Source organism: Nematolebias whitei, chromosome 16 (assembly GCF_014905685.2).
Source record: "Nematolebias whitei isolate Nwh7 chromosome 16, NemWhi1, whole genome shotgun sequence".
Taxonomy (NCBI): Eukaryota; Metazoa; Chordata; class Actinopteri; order Cyprinodontiformes; family Rivulidae; genus Nematolebias; species Nematolebias whitei.
The window spans coordinates 28,462,339-28,480,010 of NC_056513.1; the positions used below are offsets into that span (position 1 = coordinate 28,462,339).

The window sequence follows — 17,672 nt, forward strand, 5'->3', positions numbered from 1 at the left end:
TCTGAATCTTTTGATGATGTTATGCACGGTTGATGATGATAACTTAAAAGTCTTTGCTATTTTACGCTGGGTAACATCATTCTGGTATTGCTGCACTATCTTTTTGCGCAACAATGGTGGAATTGGTGATCCTCTTACCATCTTGGCTTCTGAGAGACTCTTGACACTCTGAGAAGCTCTTTTTATACCCAATCATGTTGTCAACTGATCTAATTAGTGTTAATTGGTCTTCCAGCTGTTCGTTATATGCTCAATTTCCTTTTTCCAGCCACTTATTTCTACTTGTCCCAACTTTTTTGGGATTTGTTGACACTGAAATTTTGAATCAACATATTTTTCCTTTAAAATGTTACATTTACTCAGATTAAACTTTTGATCTGTCATCTATGTTATATTACGAATAAAATATTGACATTTGCCATATCCACATCATTGCATTCAGTTTTTATTCATAATTTGTTTAGTGTCCCAACTTTTTTGGAATCCGGTTTGGACATATGGATGGATGAATGAATGAATGAATGAATGAATGAATGAATGAATGAATGAATGAATGAATGAATGGGGATCTGAATGAAAAGTTTCATCTGAATCTTTCATCTATTGTTTTTCTATTAAAAACAGATGCAAGAAGTGAGAACTGACACTTATTAGTGATTGATAAGATGACTAACTTTTTTTTTCAGACCACTTGGATTAAAACTTTCAGTAATGAGTACCTAAATGAAATATAAAGGATCTGTTTAGGTTTCTCAAACCAAAGTCTAGAAGCAGTTTATGGCAAAAGACTGTTGTGGAAATTTTCATTATGTGCTTTTGTTGAGGGCAACAAAGCAAAAACAGTGGAGAGTTTTTTGCACTGCAGAAAGCTGCAGCAGTTCGTCAAGTTTTACATAGCTGGGATGAATTTCATTTTTTGACGAGCTCTCATTCTGGAATTTGGCAGCTGATTGCTACACTTTTGCGTCAAGGCCCACAAGGAGTGTCTGAAGTGTGTGTCAGAAATGTACTCAAGTTTTCAAGCCGTGAGATTATTACACACAATGACCAAAGTTTTTGTTTTAACCTTTGCTCTGTGTCTAAGCACTGCAACGTCAGACAGTACAGCACTACCAGAGAGTACAGTACAGTACTACCAGTTCATTGTCATGAATCACTGGAGTGATTTTAATACAACTCTCAAAGTAACCATTGGTTCACATCTGCATCTGATTAACCTCTGAAATCAACCTCATCCAATATGGTCACTACAACTATCAACATTACTGAACACAAAGATTACTAAAATATTGACAGGTTTACAAAGATTGAGCTACAATTTGGTGTGGTAGCCGAGCGTCATCCTCATCAAGTAATTAAAGTGCTAATAGATCACACAATTTTTATTTTATTTTAAAACTTTGGCATGCAATGCAGAGAACAATATGCTTTGGTTGAAAAGAATGCTCTTATAAATCTGTATAAAGTCAGCAGTGTTAATTTTGATGTTTACTTTTTGAAAAGAGAAAGTCACCACACACACTGCAAATGTCCTCCTGGCTTTTCTAGTGAGTAACTATCACCACACTATCAGCAATTCATGTTTAACTTCATGAATTTACGTTTTTAACTTCATATCTTGTTCTGAAAACAAACTTCTTTTAATCTAAAAGTATCAAAAAGCTTTCTTTGATACATCCTAGATTTTTACAAGTTCATATATGGTTTGACCAATACTGCAACTTTTCTCTGTACGAGAAGAAATACAAACGCAAGTAAAGAAGTTTCGGAGCACAGCTAATTGCCATTTATCAAGTGAACCAGGCTTTTGCTCCCAAATCTATCTTGCAGACCCTGTCTTGATATCCTCCTCTTGTTCTCATTATTTATCTCGTCCTCTTATCTATCCCTCTGTACTTTTTGTTCAGATGTGCCCCGGTACACAAAAAATGCAACCGAAAGACTCAGCACAAGTTTTTTGGGGTTTTTTTTCCCCTCTTTTGGCTGCTCCCTTCTTCAGGGGTCACCACAGTTAATTATCTCAAATGAAGACCTGGCAATTGCTTTTACACAGGATGCCCTTCTTGACGCAACCACAGACCACCGAGCTACCACAGCCCTTTGTGTGGAGCACAGAGCTGCCATCTAAGGCGCCTGGGGGAGCATAACTTAAATATACTACATTATAGATTTGAATAGGAAACAATATACAGCCACAGTTAGTTGTGTATAAAATCCCCAGTCATATCTTTAAATCAGAATACTGTCTTCTGCATTTTCTAAACATATTCCAAAAGCAAATATTGCATCTGCCGAGTATTTATGGCTCTGGGAATGATCACTGAGTGAATGAAACTCATGTAGCTCAGAAACTTATCACTGCTGTGAGAAACAAAAACTTTCAAACAGACAAGACACTCACTGATCAGTTTTCACTTGGATCGGTTCTTACTTTTATGATACCATACAAGTTTGTCAAGGTGATGCCAGAGTTAAAGCCAACCTGGGTATTACCTCTGAACTTTTGCTCAGACAGAAAAACCTTCCTTTGACAGTTTAATACCTCTTTTAGAGATGTAAATCTGAAGCATATGAAACCATTGAATAAGCATAGCTTTACACATTTTATTTCTTGTGAATAACTAAGCAAGAGAAAAAAAAATTCAAATTCCAAAACTTGACAGGTTAAAGATGACATTTCATGCAAAACTGTGGCATTCCCATATTTACTAGTTTTAAAATGACCAAATATGATAAAAAGAAGAACACTAACTCATGTCGAAAAGCATAAGTTTGGACATTGTGCATGGTTGACGGTATTTCACTTACACTCTTTCTGCAGTCATTACATGTTGAAGTCAGTTTTTAAAGACCGCTAAAGCTACAAAATGTTTATGTTGCAGAAAAACTTTAAAAGGTCGGAAACAAACAATGCAGGTCAGAAACAAATCCTCTTTCAGTTAGTGATCATAAAATTGCTATGTGGAAACACATTAAAGCAGGGGTGGACACCGCTAGCTTTGCTAACCTATATTCATCTAACTAAAAAAATTTGCTTTGCTAATGCTACACTGCTAAACAAGTAAAAGAATGAGCAGACGCTAACGCTAAACCGCTAACCACAAAGACAAAAGTCACTCCGTCTGCGTCACACATCTTCATCTCCTTCCAGTTGAAGCTGCTTCGACCAATCAAGTCTAGTTATATTTACACGTAGCAAGCCAATAACGTGCCTTCAGCTAGTTGCGTCTATGTCAATCAATCACGTCTCGTCATGTGTACACGCAAGTAAATAGCGTGCCTTCTTCAAGACATACCCACAATAGAAAAGAATATGCTTGTAAATTTTGTTAGCAGACAAAGTTGGCAAAACACAATTTAGTGGAAGCTGAATCCACTAAAATTTTCCAAATTTAGTGAAAACTCTAATCCACCAAACAAAAGTTAGTTCCACTATTAGCTGTTAGCGGATTAGCGGTAGCCTGTTGTGCCCACCCCTGCTTAAGTCACTAAGAAAGAATTAAACCATGAGTGAGATACAAAGTTTTTGTTACCATGCTGATGTTTGTCATTCCCTGATTTCCATTTAAAAATTAATTAAACTCCAAAATGGCAAATTACCTATAATACTAAAATGATCATAAAATAGTTAAACACCCAGCTAAAATGATCAAAAGCAACAAAAACACAGTTTTCCATCACACATTCAATGCCCACTGCAATGAACATACAGCTCATGATGTGCAAGTACATTCATCACATCCATCCTCTAAAGCAGACATTCCTGTGTGGTTAAAACTGCAGCAGACAAACAAGTCTGTGGGCTGGGCCCTGAAAGCAGCCAGAAAATGTCATGACGTCGACTCTTCTGCTGGGAGACAGAAGGAACTGCTGTAAAGACTGGATTAGGGCCAGGCTGCACAAACAAAACAACTGACATGACACGGCTCAATATGGAAGCCCTTCCTTGTCTGTGCTCCTCACATGCATTCATAGACTGAATAGGAAAGTGGGTATGGGGGTACACAATCTAGGGGGTGCATTCTGTGGCAGCAAGTTTACAGTCAGCTCGTTTGTTAAATATGCACGATATACAAAAAGTTGTGAAACACAAAGCAGGTTCTTTTGACTTAAGAGCATGTTAAAATATATTATTTTCTTATTATTACTATTATTGCCTCGGGGCTTGGTATTTAGTTTTGTTCCCCATTGCAAAGTGAAAAGGAAGGATTAGAGATAACCCACATACTGACTACTATTTATATATATGGTTACGTAAAACAGTATCCTTTTGAAAATTGGGTTGCCATGTCAAAATCCAAGACGGCTGCTGCAATACAAGTATATATGTGAACTGGACAACTTCAAAAATTAGCGACTTGCTGACTTACACTTTAGTGTGTGGCTGCATCTAGGAGTAAGAAAAGTCACTATCAGGAAGGAAACTATGTTTTCTATTTTTAATATTGCTTAAAAGTATAGTTTCCTCCAATAATTGGTGTAGCCCTTGGAGTAGCCGAAGAATAATCTATGGTGTCTAAGGTCACCATTGGCCACCACCTTGGTGCCTGATGGTTGATAAAATACATTCACTCGCCAGGATCCATCACTCTGCACTGCCTCGGATAAGCAAAAAATAAAATAAACTTACCTCTATTATACAGTGTAACTTCTACTCACCAGTATCAAAAACATTAAGATTTACTTGCATTCCTTGTTCATTTTCAATACAGAGAAACACTAATCTAAAAAACTACCAATATTTGTTATTCAAGACCCTCAGGGAAGGAAGACATTTGCATACTGCTTGTTATACATGTTTTAGTCTCTACAAAAGTACAAGTACAAGGCAAACCTGGTAAATTCTTATTTGAAGAAAGAATAAGAAGAAAGTACTACGTGTGATCATCATTGTATGTTCCCATACAATGACGAAATTAGTCTGCATTTAACCCATCACGTGAGATACACACAGGTGGAGCAGTGGGCAGCTATGCATGTGCCCAGGGAGCAGTTAGGGATTAGGTGTCTTGCTCAAGGACACCACAACATGTGTGTATGGTAGGGAGTTGAACCTGTGACTTTCTGGTCCCATAGTCAGCTGCCCTACCTCTATACCACAGAGGACCCACAAAGCTTAAGGCACCTGGTATTCTGTGGTCTCCCATCCAAGGACTAATCAGGCCAGACTCTGCTTAGCTTCTGAGATCTGACGAGATCAGGTGAGTTCAGGGTGTTATGGCCGTAAACAGCCATATTCACAAATTTGTGAAAATCTAGCTAATGAGCAGCTCTTTTGTGACATAATAACAGTACCACAGATATACAGTTCAAAACAACCATCAGAATGTGCAAATAAAAATGGTAAAGAATATAAACAGTAAAGAAAATATTTGATCTGAGTTTATACAAGAGTATTTCTTGAGTTCAGAGGAAACGGTGCATCTCTGATCCAAACCAACAGCAACTGTTCCTGGATAGTGTTGCAGCACTGGTGTCAGATGGTGCTCAGTGTTAATGACAGGGCAGAACAATAGGTGGGCATGCAAATTTCATGGCTGTTGACCTAAATAGACATTTAATCCAGAATTCAAGAGAACTGCTAGAGCCAAGTAAAGCAGACAAGGTCCTCATCTCTTTATAATCAATTAGGTTCATCTGTGAAGAAATATCTTGGACCTGAACACAATAATGAGGTGAGGATATTGTTAACAAAACAAAATATGTGAAAGCACTGACATGTAAAGCCAAACCTGAGATGAGTGTTCAAAGCAGGAGGTCATCTTCATTAGGAGCGTGCTATATGAGAAGATGCCAACAAGCATCAGCATCACACTAACCATTCAATCTTCCTCCCACGTACATGTGGGGGGCCACAAAACCCAGCATTTAATGACCCGTTTTATCTGTCCACGTCTCTGAACGCCGATTACGCTGAAAGAGCAAGTATTCATACATTTTAACTAATAAAATAGGACAAACTTTTGTTACATATTCAGTCAATGGGTTTTACACACCCAAAAGGGTTATGTTAGCCATTATTTTTATTACAAGTATTCATGTATTTCTCTTCAATCAAAGGCTAAGAAACAAAGTGTACCAAAGAGATCTTGCTTAAATCTTGCTTTTCAGTCTTCCAGCATTTTTATCCCAGTCAGCTTTTCATATTTTGTTTTGTTAACTGAATTTGAATGCATTGATAGAGTTAAGCTATATGTATTCAGTTCATACAGGAATATAATTCTTATATAAGACTTGATGATGTGTCCATCTCTGCTGCCATTTGTGGATTTTAAGGACGCATATTTAATTGAATTTACAATAACTGGTTCCTGCTTTTTGGATTTGGCTGGTTGCTGGTTTTAGCAATCAATCAAGGAAGGCGTCGGCAGCAAATTTTGACTCGATCACGCTGCTTGCCTTTATGATGGCTTGGTTCGTGCATCGAGTACCCAGACTCAAATGCTTTGGGCAGAATGGATCAGATCTTGGGGATTTTACTCAGTCACGTTCCATCGGTGTGGCCATGTAATTTGGACATTTCAGAACCGTTTGGACTAACACAGACTCAAGGTAGATGCCATCAAGTTCTGCCTGTCCCCAAAACAACTGTGTGTTTATCTGAATTTGACTCCCTTGGCTGGCCTTGAAGGCCATCTTATCTGAATTTGCCTGGAGAACATGTGATCTGACGTTCACCACCCCCTCCCTGAGGAATTTCCAATTGATAACCAGATGAAAGCAGTTGAATAAACTTGTGTCATCATTTCAGGACTCTTGGATTATCATAGACGTTATTCTTGGCCATTCCTCGACATACCTCGAGAATGTTTATGGACCTCACCGGAGGACATTTGGCTGATTATTACATCTTTATCAGAACTCCTAAAGTGCCCTCGAGAGTGTCTATGAACATGCTCGCCGCTCTCGTCGTCTCCCCTCTGCAGAATGTCTACGTCACTATATGAATGTTTGTGCGAGGTGTTTTTTAATATCAGAGTTTTTTCTTCTCAGGCAGGAAAAAAAAAGTCTGATAGGTATTTTTTTGCCTCCAATTCCTACATGTGTCCAGTTTATCACTTTTATTGTCTGTCCAAACAGGTCTCACTTGTAAATGCGTCTTTGAGGCTCAATGTGACTTATCTGTTTAAATAAAGGTTGAAGGAATGAATGAATTCTAAGTAACAACTGTTTGTTTTGGTAGTTGTTACTTAGCCCTTAGTGATATACTTTTACTAGACTGGCTCAGTTTTTGTTTTCCCCTACACAGATTGATACTGAATATCTTTGAATGCATAAAAGTAGACAAATCAATTGTATTTTTTTTAAACTATGATAGAGTAAAAAAAAAAATCATACTGCAAGAACAAATGCGGTGCTAGTGATATCTGAGTAAAGTCTGTTGGGAGATGCCCGACTGTTCTTGCACAGCATGGCATCAAATTCTTTATGCCCTGATAAACCACGAAGGATCTTCAGCTTTTGTTATGCAGGACATGCACAAACAGGAACCCAATGCATTTTCCCCATTTCACATTTCTGTGAAGACAGACAACATTAGAATAAGTGGAACAGTTGTAGAGATGGAAACACGTATACAACCCTTTAGTTTGTCAACTGCAATTTTATCAGTTTATTATAAAATTTAAAGTGCATCACATCAATTACTGCAAAAGCAAACCATAAAACTTACTGCCCACTAATGAGAGCAGACGGCCAGTTCCTCTCACTCATTACATTCATTGCATTTACAACAGACCAGATGATTCAGGGCTCATCTCCAAACATGTATGCAACATAAAGATTAAAATATATCTCACCATTGTACTTTTTATACCCTTGCTGGGCTTACTTTACTCAGTATGAAGGATGAACGATGAAGCATTGTTATCTTTTCATATACAAAGCCATTTTAGGAAAATTACCATCATACATCAACTCAAAGTTCATTTCACTCCAGAAAACACAGTCTCAGGGCCAGTAGCTGGCTGTGGTTTAAGGTGCACTTTGTGCACATCAGAGTCAGGAAAGATGAGTTTGTTCTATTTTAGCTCTTGGAATGATCTGCAGCTTAAGTTGAGGTTAGAGTCTTTTATTCCTTTATCTAGTTTTAAACAAAAACTGAGGTTTTAATCACATCTTGCACCTGTAATGTTTAAGTGTCTTAAATTGTGATTAAAAAAAAAACTTGCTTTCTATTTTATGTTTTATGTTTTGTTGTAAAAAAAAAATAATAATACTACTGTTACTGTTCAACATTTTTCAGTCTGGTCATCTGGACAGTTTCTTTTTTTTGTGCTGAAACGTTTCGCCTTCGGTCCGGAAGGCTTCATCATAAGATGGACAAAGAGACCAAAGAGACCATCTTATCACAAACAAAACTGGTTTGTTCCACTTTGGAGTAAGCTGTTGGGGGAAGAATCAGTTTTTGTGTTTCCTTGACTGATGAAGCCTTCCGGACCGAAGGCGAAACGTTTCAGCACAAAAAAAAGAAACTGTCCAGATGACCGGACTGAAAAATGTTGGATTGTAGACCTGGATTATTGAGCATGGACTTTGTTACTGTTCTTAAGACGGTGCTGATGTATTTGCACATTCCCGAGGACATCCTTGTAAAAGAGATTAATAATCTAAATTGATTTCTTCCTGGTAAAATAAAGATTTAAATGAAAAAAAAAATTACATATGCTGTATGCCGGCAGCATCTTGGATTTTGATATGGCATCAACATTTTTGAAAATGTTTCTTATTCCTGGATGCAGCTACACACCAAAATAGAAATCAGTAGCCTACTTCACTTATTTTTCAAGTTATCAAGCTTACAACATGCACAAATTGACGAAGGATATTTCAAATTCTTTTTGCTTTGCAACAGTGGGGGGAAAAAAGAAATACTGGATTTATTTAAATTAGTTTGTAATTCATAAATTTGTATTTAACATTTTTATTTTCCCCATTGGTCTGAGATGACTTTAGTCATCAAGAATATACAAAGCAAGTAAATAAAAACCTTATTTTCTCATTTTCAAAAAACCCCAGAAAAATAACATTTACTGGCTTTTCAAATTAAGAAGTTGTTTTTTTCATACATACTTAAACGTATGAGAGTGATACAGTATTAGCCTCTTGTTAACTCAGCTTTTAGAAGTAAAACGGTGTTTTCTGTGTAGCAGCAGCTGACTCTGCTGGCCCTGATAACCCAAGTCTACAAGCAACAGATACAGGGGTGATTCTAGGATCAGACATTTTGGGGTGCTTAGCCCCCAGTACTGACAATGGCTCTTGGCTTGAACATGGTCTATGGAGTGGTTTGTGAGAAGTGCAAAAGCTTACAGCACCTGATATTCCCAGGCAGTCTACCATCCAAGAACTAATCAGGCCCGACCATGCTTAGCTTCTGAGATCAGATGAGATTGGACGTGTTCAGGGTGGTATGGCCATAAACCAGGGGTGTCCAATCCTGGTCCTCGAGGGCCACTATCCTACATGTTTTGGATTTCTCTCTGTTCCAACACACCTGATTTGAGTGAATGGGTAATTATGTCTCCTGCAGAACATGAAGAGGTAAATCAACCATTGAATCTGGTGAGTTGGAGCAGGGAAACAAGTAAAACATGCAAGATAGTGGCCCCAAGATTGGCCACCCCTGCAGTAAATGATGCACTTTGTCACAAATAGGACTTTTAAAGGATCATAGCAAACAAAAGACTAAACATGCAACCAGAAGTTGCAACATATTTCTACTTACAAAACACATAAAACAAATCACAACTAGCTTGAAGCATTAACATTTAATTTAAACATACAATGTACTTATGACTAAAAAGGGAGTATTTACTTGCAGTTACCTTTGTACAATGAACATGTGGTACTTCCTGTTTATCTCTGTTGTATTCAGCTGCTCATGCGGTCAGCTGCCAACCGTTATCCATCTTTTACATTTTTTCCAGACATAGTTTAGGTTTTGGAAACGGAATAAACTGTATTCCACCATCTAAACACTCAGGGCAACATTGCCTGAATTACATGTTCTTCACTGACAGCGTTTAACCATTTTTCTGATGATTTTTCACAAAATCCCTCCGACTGCAAAGCATTCATAATGAAAACCCCCAATAATGTTGTCAGAGGAAAAAGGGGTGCAGTTCCTGCAGGTAAGAGGCATTTCAATTCAGGACAAATTGTGATCGCCGATTGGTCATATGCTGACAAGCCTACTGGATTGATTAACAGGTGGCTTTGAGGATACAACTCGTGCAAAAAACATCCGATTTTACCGGCCCATTTAAGTGTCATCATTTATTCTATTTTTAGTTCAAGTGTATTCAATATTTTGGTGAATCTAAGATTTGAGAACTGACTTTCCTTACAAAGTCCTCTGATGGTTTCTTTATTTTTCAGGGGTCCCGAGTTAAAATTTAAGACTGCTTGAGCACCCACTTTAAAAGAGGCTAAAATTGCAAGCAGCTTTGACTTCATGAGAGAAAGTAGACAGGGGAAGAATGTGCAAGCACACTCTCTCTCACTTATACATTTTTGAACAGGCATTTACAAACCCACCTGACAGCTGTGCTTTAACCCTGTTCTTTCCCGTTCACAGCTCTAATTATCTGTTGGTGACCAGAGTTGCAGTCATATGGTCCGTTGTGTGTATGTATGTGTGAGTGTTTCAGGAGGAGAGGCCTGTAGGCCAGGTGGCTGGGACCCTTAGATTTAATTTTGGAGGAGCAGATGGTAGAACTGCTGCTGTAAGGCATTTGGGGTGTGTGTGTGTGTGTGTGTGTGTGTGTGGGGGGGGGGGGGGGTAGTTGCATATGTTTATGGGTGTGTGAGAGGAATCCTATAAGAACTTTTAATGGAATCTATGAAATGTGTTCAAATTAAATCAGCATATCCACAAAAGCGTAAAGAGTCTAGAAAAAACTAAACAAGATTTTCTAGAAGACAAGTCTGCTGCTCACATTACTGCTTTAAATCTTTAGGCTAAGCTGCCATTTAAACAGGCAATACATTTATAATCAATTAACTGTATGTGACCTATATTAAATAACCCGAGGATTAATGTAAATAAAGTTTGGTCATGATTATCAAGCTGTAATTTTCCATTTGTATAACAAAAATTGAATCAATGAGTACCCTTCCAAACACAACGAACAGTAAATCAGACGTTTTTCTTAAAAAAAATGAATAATAATTAATGAGTTATTACCGGTATAATAAGACTTTTAAAGATATATTGTTAGTCTGTTTCTGTTGGGTTGTACTTGTACAAATGTCTCATCCAATAACGTGGTGGATGATACTTGTACATTTCAACTGACAGATAGAAAAACTCTTTTGCTGTTTTGGAAAAAGCTAAAAGCTTTTTACTGTAAAATTGTGATGATTAATTTGCAGTCAATTTATTTTGTTTGCCAAAAACTGGAAAAAAAATATTAGAGCTAAACTTGAAAGATGAAAATTAGCAGGTCAAATTTTTACAAAAATTGAAAATCTCAGAAAACCGATTGGTTGACTGGTCCCATTGAACCAATGATTAACTTGGCACAGTCGCTGGATGGCAAGAGCCAAAAAAACAAACAAACAAAAAAAAAGATGGAAATGGTTTCAAGTCTCAGTTTTCATGCATTTGTTTTGCAATTACCAGACCTGCAATTATCAGTCATAGAGGAGGATACTGCAACCTCTCACACAAATGAGTGACGATATTTTAATAATGTTGCTGGAATGTGTTTGAACAAATATACTTGACATACCTGCTTGCCTCCTAACGTGTACAGCCTCTTCACAGATCCACAGTCCAGCTTGATAGCATCCGTAATATCGGTGAGCACCTGCTCGAATGAGTGAGCCGTTTTCTTATTGAGCAGTATGCGAACTGCCTTACGGGGTTTGACACCACTCCGGATGACAGTGACCAGCTTTGGTTTGATGAAGTCCTTAGGTTCCCTCTGCAGCTCGGTCCTGGATGGAACGAGACAGGACATGGAGCGTGACGTCCCCATCCTGCTGCCCACTGACCAGTTGGGGTTCACATTCTTGGAGTAATCCACACATCGAAAAGGTTCGTTGGAGGCACAGACATAACTCTCTCCTGCAAGAACAAATAAGTTATGTATGTAATCCAAACTGAGATCTTAGCCAAATGGTGTTCACAAACAATTTTCACGTTTTTAAGCAATACATTGGAACAAAAACACTCAACACCGGGTAACACCAGACACCTCACCAGAACACTTTCAATAACTTTTTAAGAATTCCAAAGAGTGGAATTCCTAAAACCAAGCACTCGGAGATAGCTCAGATCTTTAAAGTGGGGTTTTGCAGAAAGGCGATAAGCAATTATTACCTTACCTGTTGTAGATAGCTCTTGAATTATTTAAGTTTAGAAAAAATAATTGCTTTATTCTGAGCGCATTGACAAGATAACAGCAAGTATGGGGGGCCAAAGACCAAAATGACTTGCTTAAAACCATCCATCCATCCATCCATCTATCATACAGTGCCTTGCGAAAGTATTCGGCCCCCTTGAACTTTTCAAACCTTTGCCACATTTCCGGCTTCAAACATAAAGATCGTTGGTTACGTACTGTAACCCCAGATTCTATGAATATAGGCGTAGCCCTTTAAGGCTGTCGCTGATGGGTTTATCCCGTTATGCGCAAGCATCATACTGAAAAAATTAGTCCACGCCCACCTGCTGTGTGGGTCCCACCCGATCCGTATAAGTTACATTAAGAGCGGGTAATCGGCTCCCAAATAGCTTATTTTTTCTTCAGCTATTCAGGAGCCAGTGAGGCCCGACGCTTAAAGGGCTACGCCTATATTCATAGAATCTGGGGTTACAGTACGTAACCAACGTTCTATGTCATATAGGCTTCGCCATTTAAGGCTGTCGCTGATGGGTTAAGGGCGAAGCGGATGTGGTCCTCGCCTCACTGGGTCCATTCGAACACAGTAAGAAGCGGAAGCTTGCCCAAAAAACGTCTTGTCACTCAGCTCCCCGTGTGCATAACTACACATCGCGTAATTATGTGCCATGCACAGACGCATGTTGTATAACTATGCGTTCTGACAAAACATGAACGCCCCGGAAAACTTTCAACGGGGAGAGGATGTTGAAAAGAAGGGGGGGGGGGGGGCATGAACCAACTGGTTCATGGCTGAACAGTATAAACAGATTAATATCAATGAACTGATTATTGATCAGATGAACTGATTGGTAACAATAGTCATGAATTGATTAGTGACAATAGAACCAAAATCACAGACACAACTTGTGACTGATAACAACATCTCACACTGTGAAGCATGCAGACAGATGTGAGCTTAAACAGAGTTCCATGAAAAATAACAATATTCATTCCGTTAGAGCACTAAGGACAGAATGTGTCATGGAACGAGCCGTCACATCACGTAGGTAAAAGCGAATAAATGAGCAGGGTGTTGACCATGCAGCCGCAGTGCAAATGTCCTGCATTGACATACCATTATGCAAGGCAGTCGAAGATGCGATACCCCTGGTCGAGTGTGCTTTGAGGTTGACAGGAGGCTCTAGATCTGATGCTCTGTAGGCTTCAGAAATGGCCTCACACAGCCAGTGTGACAAGCGCTGGTTGGATAACGGGCGACCTGCAGATGCATCTCTATAATGCACAAACAAGTGTTGAGTTTGACGCATTACAGCTGTGCGCGCTATGTAACACGTCAACGCCCGCACCGGACAGAGAAGATGGAAAGATGCTTCTTCTTCTGATCTGTGGGGGGGAGGGAAAAATCCCTCCAACGATATCACTCTTGATTTAAAAGAGCTCGTGATGTTTTTAGGCATAAAAGCTGGGTTTGGTCTTAAATCAGCTGAACTACCGTCAGCCTGGATTCTGAGACATGACGGAGCGGCAGAGAGGGCAGATAAATCACTCACCCTCTTAGCGGATGTTAAAGCCAGCAGCAGGGCTGTTTTAAGAGACAAGAATTTAAGTGAAACCTGATCCAAAGGCTCAAATGAGGCTTTGATCAGGGCTCGCAGGACCAGCGTTAAATCCCACTGTGGAACAAGTGGGCGTGAAACAGGTGTAGTGAACTTGACCTAAGGTCAAAACCCTTGACTTTAAGAACCTTGTGGGACAGAAACTGTCATTTCATTGATTTGAATCCAGAAATACAGGTTCACCCATCCTGAGACTTTCTTTCTTGAAAATTCAAGTGAAAGAACACTCTATTTTCTATTATCATTACTGTTTTACAAATGTTTGATAATCAAAGTGTTTTAGTTCAAACATTTTAGATGTTACAGTGAACTAATCAATTTTATTAACTGTAAAACAGTAACAATGATTTTTTAGTTGCTTATGCAAAGTAGAATTAATGTTAAGGCCTGTTACAGAGTAATTATGCATTTTCTGATTTCTGTCTTTGAATGAGCAGTGTACGTTTTCCAAGGTCAGGAGTCGAAGCAGACAAGTTTTGTAACAACTGTCTTGTTTTTAAATCCTCTCAGACGTAAACAGAGAAGTTGGCACCTGTTTCTTCAAACTCGCCCAAACATTTCTCTCGCCTGTCTGGGAAACATTTTCAATCTGTTCCATAACATTCTTGCTGGTTTCTGACTTTCCATAACACCTTACATCACAAAACACACCCCTGTCTGGTTGATATTGACCAATCAGAAACTCCCAAATGAACCGGAAATAGAGCTCTTTAAAATGTCGGTACTTCCTAGTTCTCTCAGTTCTGTGAAGCCCAGTGCTGTGAAGCCCAGTTCTGTGAAGTTTCAGTCCTGTGAGTTGCCGTTGGAGTCGGGCTGGAGAGTTTGCAGCTCCAGTCGTTTGGGAGAACAGAAGTCCAGCCATGATAAGGCTCTTCCGAGTTTGGGATTATAACATCTTCCACCCGTTGAGGTGAACTGTTGTTGACGAAGTCCCGTCACCACTCCGGATATATCTCTGCCATCCTACGGAGACGCTGAAAGGTAGCGTTAACTGGAGCTCCTCTTCCGCTGATTCATCGTCAGAGAGGTAAATGAGCCTAGTCCACTACTGAGCGTACCGAGGAAAGCTGGGTCGGATGGAGGGTGTCGTCCTGTCAACACTTTTCACTCATACACACCACATTCTCCCTCATCCATCTTTCCCTCCCACTAAACTTCATCTTTCCATCTTTAAAAATTCTTCTATCAAGTAGAAATCATTGACAGATATTTTAGAATTGTCTGAAGCAAAGTTCTCAATCACTGCCGTGTGATTTGATGTCTGCTGTTCTGCTGAAAAGTGAAACAATCGCCGTATTGTTTCTCACTACCTGTAAAGCTGATTAATTATGTTGTTATTTTCATATTTTTGCCAAATTAATGTAAATGTTTGATGTTAAACTTTGATTCTGTAAATAAATGGCCACATTCATTTTGATGGGTCAAAGATAAATAACGTCTCACGTTACATTTTATTAAATTCAATGCACGTTATATACAGTCCAGAAAAATGAAAGAATCCGTTTTAATCAGGTGAATATCTCAGGATATGTTCATCTACACAGGCCTACGTCTTTGTACACCTTTTAGAAACAGCTTCATCAGCGGGTGATTAAAAGCTGTTCTGTCTCCGAACCCTTCGTGGCAGGAAGAGATGGCTGCAGCGTACGTTTTAATCGTGCTGAATGCCAACTTCCTATCCATCAGCTGTTGTAGAAAAGACAGCACGCCGCCTAATGGGCATGAGGTGGCCTCTAAACCTTTCTCTGTACACCAGCGCTGAAAAGCCGTCCACTTTGATGTGTACAGAGCTGTGGTAGATGCAGCACGTGAATCTTGGATTGTGCGCACTACCTCCTGAGGGAGACCCATCCTCTCTAAGCGGGACCGCTCAGCGGCCAGACCCACAGGTGCTGACCTATTTCTGGGTAACTCCTGATCGCTCCTCCTGCTTGAAGGAGAGCATCCTCCCTCCACGGCAGTTTCCACGGACGACCCGACAACAGACGTTGCAGGACTGGGAACCATGGTGCGTTCATGCGCTCGGGAGCCACCAGGAGAGCTGTCAATCCCTCCTCTTGAACTCGGTTCAGGAACCGTAAAATCAGAGGAGGTGGGGGAAACGCGTACAGAAGCGTTTTGGGCCACGGGCTGTGAGCAAATGCATCCACCCCCAGCGGTGGATCGTCTCGCGGGCTCAGGGAAAACCATAGTTGACACTGAGCGTTCTCTCGTGTCGCAAACAGGTCCACAGCTGCTTTGCCAAACTTCTGCCACGTCTGAACCATCAGGTCTGGATGGATGGTCCAGTCCGCGTGACGTGGACCGCCCCTGGACATCACATTTGCCCCTCTGTTCAGAACACCGGGTATGTAAACCGCTCTGATGGAGAGCAGGTTTTGGTGAGCCCAACACAGTAGCTTTCGCGTAATGTGTAACATCTGGGCTGAACGCACACCCCCCTGGCGGTTTATGTACGCAGCAGTCACCATGTTGTCTGTGTGAATCAACACGTGTTGATTCTGTAGCACGGGAGCAAAGTGTTGAATCACATTCAGCACTGAGCGACACTCCAAAACATTGATGTGGGCTGATGTGCAGTGGGGCCACAGCGCCCCTACTGCTTGAGATAGGCATGTCCCCCCCCAACCTGACAGCGACGCGTCCGTGAAGACTGACACGTGTGACGTGGGTCTGCCGACGGGAACTCCCTCTGACAGAACCAGGGTGTTTCCCCAGTGTCGGAGGTCTGCTCTCACAGAGGAAGGGACAATGATCATCCGTCTCTTTTGTTTTACTGGATCCACACGCAGACGCGCAAACCACCTCTGGAGGCGTCTCATGTGTAACAAACCCAGCGGAACCACTGTGTGAGCTGATGACATCATTCCCAACAGCTTCATGACGGAGACAGCTGTTATCACTTTGCCAGGTCTTACGTGGCGGAGTTGACTTTTTAAAGTGTCGATTCTCGTTTGTGATAAGCGAGCCTTCATGGTAATTGAATTTAATTCCACTCCCAGATAAACAATTGTCTGGGCCGGGAAAATCGAGCTTTTCTTCCAATTTATGGCGAAGCCCAGATTTAACAGGTGTGATGCCAGCACCTGAGCCTGCATCAGCGCCTCCTGTCTGGAGTGTGACAGGAGCAGCAGGTCGTCCAGGTAAAACAAAATTCTCACCCCTGCTCTGTGTAGTGGATGCAGGGCTGTCTCCACACACTTTGAGAACGTACGAGGCGCGAGGGAATACCCGAAAGGCAGCCTGTTGTACTGATACTTCATCCCCTGAAAGGTGAAACGCAGAAATTTCCTGTGTTTTGGGATGATCGGTATGTGAAAATAAGCATCTTTTAGATCGATGGAAACAAACCAGTCGTTTCTCTGGATGTTGTCCAACAGCTGTCTGGTTGTCAGCATGTGAAACGGTCTGTTCATGATCGCTTTGTTGAAAGCTGACAGATCCAGAATCGGTCTCATCCCTCCGGTCCGTTTGGGGACCAGGAAGTAGCGTGAGTAAAACCCTGTGTTTTCCTCTCCGTTGGGAATGTAGTGAACCTGGTCTGACCCTGATCTGACCCTGATGACCTCAAATCTATCAGATGGACAGAGACTGTTATTTTCATTGATCTGAATACAGTCTGAGCCATCTGGTGACTTTCTTTCTTGAATTAATCAAGCAGAAAAGACAATTCTCTATAATCATTACTGTTTTACAAATGTTT

The 17,672-nt window shown here is 40.4% G+C and overlaps 1 protein-coding gene and 2 pseudogenes across 1 annotated transcript in view; all 3 read right to left on the minus strand.

Moving 5' to 3' along the window:
- The window catches only part of dclk2a (doublecortin-like kinase 2a), an 87,008-nt gene that overhangs the window by 58,735 nt on the left and 10,601 nt on the right, over positions 1-17,672 (minus strand). Inside the window, exon 2 of the mRNA XM_037690517.1 lies at positions 11,736-12,073. Within this exon, the coding sequence (XP_037546445.1) occupies positions 11,736-12,073 (338 nt within the window). The remainder of the gene's footprint in view (positions 1-11,735; positions 12,074-17,672) is intronic.
- Positions 5,114-5,229, minus strand: LOC119423263 (annotated as a pseudogene).
- On the minus strand, positions 9,306-9,424 carry LOC119423282 (annotated as a pseudogene).